At 38.6% G+C, this 10,618-nt stretch overlaps 1 protein-coding gene across 8 annotated transcripts in view; it reads right to left on the bottom strand.

The window, feature by feature from the left end:
* Positions 1–1,614: 1,614 nt before the first annotated feature.
* Positions 1,615–10,618, bottom strand: part of fhod1 (formin homology 2 domain containing 1) — a 55,202-nt gene continuing 46,198 nt past the window's right edge. For all 8 annotated transcript variants that reach the window (XM_028473146.1, XM_028473164.1, XM_028473173.1 and 5 more), the window contains 7 exons: positions 9,765–9,884; positions 9,424–9,585; positions 8,409–8,599; positions 7,458–7,650; positions 7,197–7,365; positions 4,751–4,927; positions 1,615–1,909 (listed from right to left, as the gene is read on the bottom strand). In XM_028473146.1, the coding sequence (XP_028328947.1) occupies positions 1,827–1,909; positions 4,751–4,927; positions 7,197–7,365; positions 7,458–7,650; positions 8,409–8,599; positions 9,424–9,585; positions 9,765–9,884 (1,095 nt within the window). In that variant the 3' untranslated portion in view covers positions 1,615–1,826. The remainder of the gene's footprint in view (positions 1,910–4,750; positions 4,928–7,196; positions 7,366–7,457; positions 7,651–8,408; positions 8,600–9,423; positions 9,586–9,764; positions 9,885–10,618) is intronic.

Genomic DNA, 10,618 nt, shown 5'->3' with positions numbered 1-10,618 from the left:
TTTGGAAAGACGGACCGTCTTTGGCCAGGTGACCTGGAAAATGGCTGGTAAAGGTTTCACTTTACGGCAGTCACGTGGCCAATGGTGAAGGGGGCCGACGACGGCAGTGAGGCCAGGAAGTAGGGGGCGCGCAAGGGAGGCTGGCCCGACTGACTGACTGATGATTTTTGCGACAGTGCTGCAGCGCTTGATATGAAAGTTACAGGTTACTTGTAACGCGTTACCAACATCACTTTTGACAGTAACTAGTACTGTAACGCAATATATTTCTAAAGAAATAACGCCGTTACCGTTACAATACGGTGCGTTTGTCCGTTACTTTGCTAGCTGCAGTGAACTTCCTGTTTACAGTGGCGCTACATATTTTTGCGTGACGCCGTGCCAAACACGGTAAAACAGTAGAAGAATAAGCATTGTCAGCGTGTTTCTGTTTGCATCACGTGCACCAATCATGGAGAGTCAATGCGAGAGCAGCACGAGCTTCTCAGAGTGGAAATACGCGCATTATTTTTGTCTCCAAAAGATGCATCAGTGAAGCTAAGCTAACGCTGCGACTTGATTTTAACAGACTGGGACTGTTATCCAGGGACAGGTCAGCCAAACTATTGCACGGTATGTTGTTGTAAATATGCAGCCTGTCGCTGCTGCTGAGTCACTGCTAACAGCAGCTCATTAGCCTGATATGTTTAGCATTGTGTAGCTGAGAAAAATGCTGTGAATTAGTTTTTCCACATTTATTTTCATAAGCATTTTCAACAGCAGAATGTGCACCTGGAATATACACAGCTTACTTTACATTACTGTGCTAAGGCTGAAAAATTACTGTTTTAATTTTGGAGCAGCTGTTTTGTGCTTTATATGCACATCATTTATGGTTGTTTTATAGCAGTTGATCAACAGTGGATTATTATATTATTACAGCACTAATATGAAGCTGTATGGACACAAATGACCCAAAATAAATAATACATTCTTTAATTCTAAGTAACTCAACAGTTACTTTTTCCAGTAACGCATTACTTTTTGGTGTAAGTAATCAAAATAGTAACTGAGTTACTTTGTTAATGAAGTAACTAGTAACGGTAACTAGTTAGTTTTTTTCACTAACTAGCACAACCCTGCTAATGACACGTATGTCATCTCATAGCGCCAATGTTAAGGATGTGCAGTCGACCATTTTTGGAGCCACGAGATCAAGGTCGCTTCAAGTGTAAAAATTCAAACTTTACCATATCTCTACGAATATTTGTCGTACACGTTTGATGTTTACATTTATGTCAATTTTTTCAAATAGCCAAAAATACGTAGTTGCCTTGTGAATACAGGTCTTGCCTAGTTTCATCTATTGTTAATATTATTAATTATTATTATATTATCTATTTTATAGCTAAATTGATGAACTGAAACTGAGAAAATAACCTCCATTCAATACTGACGCACAATCTCCATTCCAGTTCATTCCACAGGGGCTGGATGCGGTTGAGGTCAGAGCTCAACAAACTGTTCCCACAAAGTTAGAAGCACAATATTGTCCAGAAGGTGTTGGTTAACTGACGCTTTAAGCCTGTCAAAAAGTTTTTATTTTTAAAGAATAAAATTGACTAAACTCAGAAGATCACTTGATCAAAAATCTTTATTACCTTCATAGAAACATAAAACTTTTATTTAAAAACTTACAAAATGTTTACATGAACTACACAATGTCAGCAGGAAACACCACAGCCACCCAACACACGCACACACACACACACACATGCACTCACACACATACACAGCAGAAGAATTACAACCCAGAGTATAGCGCCACCAGGTGTCCACATACAGAATCAGACTTTGTCCTCTTGTTTACTGTTGAGTCCCAAAGCCTGAACCACATCCAGAGTGAGGCCGCTTTTCAGAGTCCTCCTCACTGCAACACAACAACACACACGCACACACACACACACACACACACACACACACGGGTTAATACACAATAAGTAGAACATATTTCCTCTGGTCTGTCTCCTTATCTACTTCCTTTTTTTCACTCCACATTGTTTCAGATCAGGAAAGTCCAGGACTTTGCTCGAATAGTTGGACAAAAAACGCTGTGATTTGGCTTCAGTTTGCATTCTGATTGCTTTTCAAAGCTCCAAACTGTCAGTTTTGGTTCACTATAACTTAAATCATACAGTGTGGCTGTGATGAATAGCAGTAAAAACAGTGGAGTAAAGCAAAGGGGAAACAAGTCAGTGACTCCGTGAACAGTTTTACATCTGAGCGACTCCACAGGCCCCTTCCACTCATTAAACATTTAGAAAAAAAAATGTATTCCAGTGATTTTCTACAAGCAGACTTGTTTCACGCTTTTGTAATGGTCATTTTCCACCATTTTTCCGAGTCCCCTTCTTTGATCTGTGTCAGGGTCTAAACGATCGCACTTTCTGGGGGAATTGTTAAGTTTGTTGACTTAAAAATGTACACGATTTGTTGACTGAAAATTTTCGTCATAGTTTTAGTCGACTACATTTTTTTTGTGACAATAACGAGACTAAAAACCAGATCAACATCTAATGATATTTTTGCCGACTAACAAAAACTGAACTTCAACTTCGACACATGGAACGAAATGCAATCAGAACTCATGGTGATCATCTGTAACTGATGTAGTCGACTGAAACTAGACAAAAACTAAAACAGTCCTAATAACTACATTTTGACCAAACTAAGTTGCATTTTCGTCAAAAGACTATGACTAAAACCAAATCATATCTTTAACCTAAGCAGGAGATGAATAATATGGTGTATCTGTTGGCGAGAAAGTCAACGCTGTGGGGAAAAGAAGAAGAACAGCAAATGACCAAGAAAAGACAAGCAAGTAGAAGAAGAAGAAAAAAAAGCTCATAATAAACATTTACATTCTTTGTGATTTATTAATTCCAGGAATGTTGATCAAGCAGAAATAATCCTCATTTTGTCTCCCCTCATTCATGCCTGTAGCCATCTGTGAGTAAAGCTGTGACGGTTCAGAACTGCCTGTTAAACACACTAAAATTCAGGATTACATACCTGTACTATTCATAAGAGGGATTATTTTACCCTCATCTTGTGTATTTTTGTTGTTGTTTTGTGCATTCTTCTGTCATTTTGTGTGTTTTTGTGTCAATTTGTGCATCTGGATGAGAGGCAAATGCACTAAACAGTCAACTAACTAAATATCAGTCAACAAAATAAACAGGTGTTGCATTTAGTCTATTTCATGATGGGTAACAAAGTAAAAATCTGCTCTTTGTTCTGACCACAGCTTTCACAGTCTCAGCCTGTGACTTTGTTACCTGATTGTAGTTTGTGATAAATCTGATTGTTGTAAAACAACAATAACACAGAGTATTTTATCCCCTAATCTCTGACCTGGAGGAGGGCGTAGAAACAAAGTGAGAGGCAGAACACAGTGTGGAGAAACTATTCCCATCACTTCTGATTGGCTGCTTTAACATCAATGCCCCGCCCCCTACCTACACATAATGAACTGATTAAATACCTTTGGAAAAACTCTACTTTTACAACGGCGTACTAGGGCCACATTAAAATAAAAATGAATTTGAACACTGCAAGATTAAAGTCAAATATTATTACATTAAAGTTGTAATATTTTGAGAATAGTCTTAATTTTATGACAAAGTCATATCTTAAAGAACTCGTAATGGTATAGTGCTCAGAATTCCCTGTTGAAGTGAACGCAACTAACACCTCCTCCACAAAAAAGGCTATTTACCTTAAATCAGTCTGGTTCTTTTGTCGGAACAAAAGCAAACTTCTGCAAAGTGGCTTTGAAATCCTGAAACAGATAACTGTGTGGTGATGATGGGCCAAAAGGCTCAGTAAATCACCATTTGTGAAACCTAAAGAGAAGTCTAATCTCACTAAATGCTCCACATTCTCCATAACCGCAACACAGGCAAGATCCTGTTGGTATTTAAAATAAATTTTCATAAAACTACGACTTTATTCTCCAAAAATTACGACTTAAATCTCATAAAATTAAGATTTTATTAAGATATGACTTTATTCTCATAAAATTACAACTTTATTCTCCAAATATTATGACTTTAATATCGTAGTGCTCAAATTTGAAAAACATTTTATGTGGCCAAATACGTCGTTTTATACTTTAAAACCATTTACTGTAAGTTGATTGTTTTACCTTTTGACAAAAACGTGCTGCGATTACTGATAGTTTTGAGCATCCTGCCTCAAATAAAAAAATTACAATACAGTCTTTACTACATTTGATATAAACTATAATGAAAAATTTACATTTAATAATGAATTTAACACTGCAGCCTAGGCTTAATAGATACTGACCACTGTAGAGAAGCAACAGTGGCTGCAGTTTCCTTATTATTAAAGATAAACAGAATCATCAGTGTAATTTCACCCGCTGTCAGTGTTCCTAATGTTATGGCTGATCCATGTATTTCAGTTGTGTTATAGAAACATGAAGCCTGAGGATTAGAGCAGAGTTCTGATCCATCTTTATCTGATGAGGCTGCGCTGATATGGAGCCAAACGCCTGTTTTGGACACAGAGCTGCTGTTGTGTCTCCACATGGAGTCTGAACACCATCGACCTTCAGCACTGAGGAGACGAACAGTCACACAAACGACCTGAGAGCGGCTGAATGAGTAACTGAGCTCTCTCATTGGTTCACCTGTGCAGCAATGCATCCTGGGAGTAAGGTTAACATCCTCCTGCTCTGTGTACTCACAGGACTTTCTGTTTACTCGGGACCGCCTGCGAGTCTTAGGACTGGACACTTTGTCTGAAGGGTTCTGTGTGACGGACTTCACCAGTCGATCCATGATCTCGTCTGTGGCGTCGTCCTGGGGGCCCGGACCCTCATCTTTAGCAACAGTCAAATGAGGCGGAGCCACCCGGCCCAGACCTGTCAACAAAACCCAGACTGTGAAACACTTTTTAAATATCAAAAATATAATTAAAGATGCATAATAATCATCAGTCCAATAACTAGGGCGATATGGACTAAAACTCATATCTCACTATTTTTCCCTAAAATAGCGATATACAATATAAGTCTCAAAAATTTTATCTCAAATGATGTCTTACCAGAAAGACAATTCAGGGTACAATTTGCTGATGTAAAATGCCACACAGGCTCATTTATTAACAAACAGCTGCACAATATGTGCCATGCATGTGTGAGTGAATTCTGTAGTGTGGCTAGGTCTGGGTTAGAATGCATTCAGAAATCCATCAAACTGTGCTTTTCCTGCTGTTCTGAGGAGTAGTGAAGGTAGCGACTCCTGTAACTATATTTCAATACAAAATAAGCTCTAAAAATATATATTTCTAGATATACTGTAATTTTCTATATCGCCAAAATAGAAAACAGCCCTACCAACAACCCAGTAACCTATTCGCTGATCTGAATCCAACCAATGACAGTTTTACACTTTGACCATGCTTGGTCAATTACATTTTTCAATTACAATTACGTCTTCAATTATCCATGTTTAATTGCAACTCAATTGCAATTACATTGACTGGTCTTTTTTCCAATTCTAATTATTATTTTTCCCCTGAAAGACTTTTACATTTATGGGTAACACTTGAAGTTTTATATATAAGGCTAACATTACACCATCATTAGCATAAATAAGGTGTCTTTAAGTATTGTTTGTTACCCTAACCCCTAGTTACCTTAACTCCTAACCCTACCTAACCCCATTAGATCCCTTCACTTAACCCAAAAATGCCAACATAGCTCCAAAGGTGTCATAATTTAGCAAACAACACTTAATAACAGCCTTCATGCCACCTTATTCATGCTAATAACAAATAATGACAGGGTAATATCAGCCATATATATATAACTTCAAGTAAAGTGTTACCCAATTACATTCTCAATTACTACATTTTAATTACAATTAATCACAATTGCTGAGCCTTTAATAAATAACCCCATAAAACTTAACCTTCTTCTTGTGTTAGCTTTCTGTTAGCATCTCTTATGATAATGGATCAGATTTATTCCATGTCTTAAATCAGCTGTAAAATACACAAAAACTAATACCTATCATCCGATTTGTTTCTCATCTCTTGGTGACCTCGTTAGGCTTCTTATACAATGAAAATATAGGTTTTAATGTTTTTGGGTGTGGGCGTCTTAAGGTGTGTTCACACCGAACGCGACAGCAGCGCTGCAGTAGTTTCCATCTCCCCTGACGTCTCGCTTGCACATAGCGGTGCTTTTTGGTCACTCCATCACTCCAGTGACACGATCACCAGGGAACAATGTGTGTGTGTGTGTGTGTGTGTGTGTGTGTGTGTGTGTGTGTGTGTGTGTGTGTGTGTGTGTGTGTGTGTGTGTGTGTGTGTGTGTGTGTGTGTGTGTGTGTGAGTGTATTGAGCCGGTGACAGGGTAGAGAGAAAGAGAGAGAGGGTTGGTTGATCACTTCTTTTCCTTTTTGCTCTACTTTTACGGTTGAAATGATCAACTTACGGAGATATTAAAGGATGCGTTATGATCAGTCGTTACTGTGGTTTTCAAGAAGTTAACCGCTTTAATTTTGCCCCGATAAATTGAGGAAGTTGTACAGCCCTCCACTGAGAGCAAGGAGGGGCTGCAGCCTTCGCTCTACAGACAGTGAAGGACATGGGATTTGATGCTTTAAGTCACTTAAACAGTTCAGATTTTTCAAATTCCACATGTCGCGTCGCTTTAAGGGAAATAACTTGAGGTTGCGTCATTTACATTGATTTTAATGTAATCGAGTTGCTTCAGTCACTTCAGTCGCATTTGGTGGGAAAGCACCTTTAGCCTTTTTCATGTCAGTATAGCCCTAGATTTCAATGAATTTAAAAATGGCAAAATGATCCTCAAGAGAACTGACAGGTACACTTGATATGAAACACATGCCATGGAACTACAACATGGTTCCCCTACTTTGCATTTCATTTAATTTTAATGGACAGTTTTTATAGAATTTCCATAACAATTACAAAGTAAATTATCTGAACTCAGTTACGATTACAACAGAAACAGATTTTAATCAATTGCGATTACAATAACAATGACATCATAATTGTTACTAATAATGAATTACACAATTACAATTGACCCCAACCCTGCTATAAGCTAAGCTAACCAAACATGTAGGACTCATTAGTGGTATGAAGAGAGCGAGCCTTACTGCGGACAGCCCGGGTACGTCTCAGGCTTTTCGTGTCGGCGTTGATGCTGCTGATCAGCAGGTTCTTCATGTTCTCGTGCTCTTCCTCCTGACCTGGCTCTGCCTCTGTCGCCATGGAGATGAGGGAGGAGCAGTGGGGAAGAGAAACCGCCCCTGAAAACTTCTCAGTCTGTGAATACCAGAAAACAGAAAGACTTTGATCACGTCAGTGGATTTGGAGAAGACGCTCCAGGGTCGACGGGGACGTCCACAAACTCTGACCTCCGTGATCATCTTTCCTCGAGTCTTGGTGCGTTCGCGGTGAGCAGCCTTTTTGCGTTTGAGCGTGAGCACTCGTTCTCTGGTCGTCCGATACTCCAGCGCGAAATCGCTGATGATTCTGCAGAAGTTTGTCACTTTGATGTCCCTGACGGATGAAGACGGCTGACCGAGGAAGAGGAGGAACGAGTGAAACCTGCGGAAGGAAGTGGACAGAGACAGGGATTAGGAAATTACATTTTTCAATTACAATTACGTTTTAAATGATCCATGTTCAATTATAATTCAATTACGACTACAGTGTCCAACATTTTTTCCAATTAAAGTGACATTAAAATGATTTCTTTATCCTCAGAAAGTCAAATACAATTACATTCTCAATTACTAAAGTTTAATTACAATTAATCACAATTACTGAGTCTGAAATAAATAACCCTAATAAAACTTAACCATCCTTTTGTGTTAGCTTTCTGTTAGCATCTCTTATGATAACAGGTGCTAAATCAGTTGTAAAACACACTAAAAACAATTATCTATCATCTCATTTCTTTCTCATCTATTGATTACCTTGCTAGGCTTTCTAATCAATGAAAATATAGGTTTTAATATTTTTGGTGTGGGTGTCTGAGCCTTTTTTGTGTCCGTATACCCCTCCATTTAAATTTTTCTAAAATGGTAAAATGTGGGAAAGCTTATATGAAACGTATTTTAATAATTGTTAACTACATATGTGTAAAACTACATTGTCACATGGTTCCCCAGTTTTGTGTTAAATTATAATTGAAAATTTTTATAGAATTTTCATGACAATTTCAATTACAAAGTCAATGATCTAAACTCAATTACAATTTAATTCCGATTATGACAGCAACATATTTTTTCAAGTACAATTACATTTATAATTACTCTGTACATTCATCAGTGTTATCTATGTGCGACTGCCTGGCCTTTTACCTGTTGATCACCCTGCGATGAACCACCTTCAGGATGATGATCCTCTGGGTGCAGTCCTTCAGGAACTCCGTCAGCCTGTTCTTCAGCACCGCTTTGGTTTCGTGCTTTGAAATCACCTTCAAGTTGTCCCAGGATGCTTTGCAGCGCCGCTCCAGCTGGACGAGGTTCTCGGAAAGCAGATCGAAATCCACCTGAACGATGGTTAAACAGGTGATGGTTAAATCTCATACTCTATCAGTGGTTCGCAAACTTTTTTGGCTCACGTACCCCCTTTCTCTTTTATCTGAATCCAAGTACCCCCTTTGTCTGACTACAACATTTTGCTTAGAAAACTATTTAAAAACAACTATAGAACATAATGATGGAATGAATGAGTGACAACACACATTTTAAAGAATCTCATTTTGTAAATAAGTGGAAAGAAACAGTATTTAATGCAGTGGTTCCCAATCTTTTTTTGGATCGTGACCCCATTTTGATATCAAGAATTTCTGCCGAACCCAAAGACATTTTTTTCTCGAATTAGTTTTCGATCATGTTTGAGCTCAGATATAGATATACTGTATAATTTTAGTTTTAGTTTATTTTACTGCATTTTAGTAGAACTATACTCACAAAGTCAGTTGTTGTTTAATAAAAAATAATTACAAAATAAAAAAAAAAAACTATTTTTTTTTTTCAGAAATTTCAGACGACCTGATTTAAACTCCAGGCAACCCCACATGGGCCGGGGTCCCGACCCCAAGGTTGAAAAACACTGATTTAGTGGCTCCGGATGAGATTTATTTCTATAATTTTTATCCTTTCCAGTCATCTCACACGGGGTACGTGACCAAGACTAACATTTTATTTGTTAATTTTCCACTCTCGCTCTCTCTAGTGCCACTGTACCCCCATTTCAGAAACACTGCTCTATATATGACCTTTAACCCCTTCTTAAGTTTCTCTTTCTCCCCTCTCTACATAGTTTTCACATTTGCATTTATAATCTGGCAGATAATTAGTCAAACTTTACTTTGGCGGAGCGTGTGATAGCGGGGATCTCCGAGTAGATGTCAGAGGATTCTGGGTAATTTTCCTCCACCTGGCTGGAGGTGTGATACAGCAGTGACTGACGATGGACTGTGTCCTTTACCTCCACCACCTTCTCCAGGTAACTCAGCTCGAAACCTTTGGCCTGGAAACACACGCACACACACGCACACACACACACACACACACACTTCTTGATTGAAACATGTTGACTTTTTAATGATTTGGCCATTAAAATAAAGTATTTTTGAAATGTATTTCCTCATTTTATGTCCATATTGGAGGGCCTGGTTTCCCCATTATTTGACACATGTTGCTACATACGTTGGAACTATTGAGAAAGTTTCCGATGGCGAGCAGCGTGGCCAGAATTCTCCTGAAGGTTTGATTGGACGCCAACTGCTCCATCCCCAGCTTTAGGTCAAACAGTGGCTCAGCGATTTCCTATAAGGGAGACAAGATGTAAACAATGTGTTGGAAGTGACAGAGTGGGAATGTGGAAAACCACCGTAGTTATTTATCATGTGCACACGATGTGAAATCAGCAGAGGGTGACAGCGTCAAGGTTTGGTCAGGATTTAGTCAATTTTAAACCGGCGAGCTTTAATGCATATTATTCTGGCGACACGCTAACCGGGCCGTGCTCTAATGCAGTGGTTCTCAACCTTTTCATCCCGCGACCCCCAAAATAAAGGTTCCACAGACCGGGGACCCCCACTGTAGCTGAAGGTGGTTGAACACAGACATGAACATTGAAGAACAGTCATGTGGAGACAGAGCCATCTATAAAGGGGAATAAAGGGGAGAGATTTTTGGGGCCCATCCATAAAGTCAGCAAAATTATGGTCCATTGTTTTATGAATCTGTGATAACCACATTCATTTATTGATATGAATAATATCCACTGTTATCCAGGAAGTTTATTATTATTTGCTCCATAGTTAAAAGTCATCTTAAAGATGTAAATCCTTGTTTTAATCAGAAATAAAATAGGTTAAAAGTGACCAAAAATGGTGGGAAAGGTGATGAAATGGGATTTAAAAAAACACAAAAATTGGTTCAAAGCAAATTGCAAATTTCACTGACAAAAAACAGACAGAAATAATAGTAACAATGGTTCAAAACTTCGATAAGTGGCAGAAAAGGGGGGAGGGAGAGTTCGGGTAATGTCATTTAAA

Source organism: Gouania willdenowi, chromosome 3 (genome assembly GCF_900634775.1).
Source record: "Gouania willdenowi chromosome 3, fGouWil2.1, whole genome shotgun sequence".
Classification (NCBI taxonomy): Eukaryota; Metazoa; Chordata; class Actinopteri; order Blenniiformes; family Gobiesocidae; genus Gouania; species Gouania willdenowi.
This window is presented reverse-complemented; position numbering and strand designations above follow the sequence as displayed.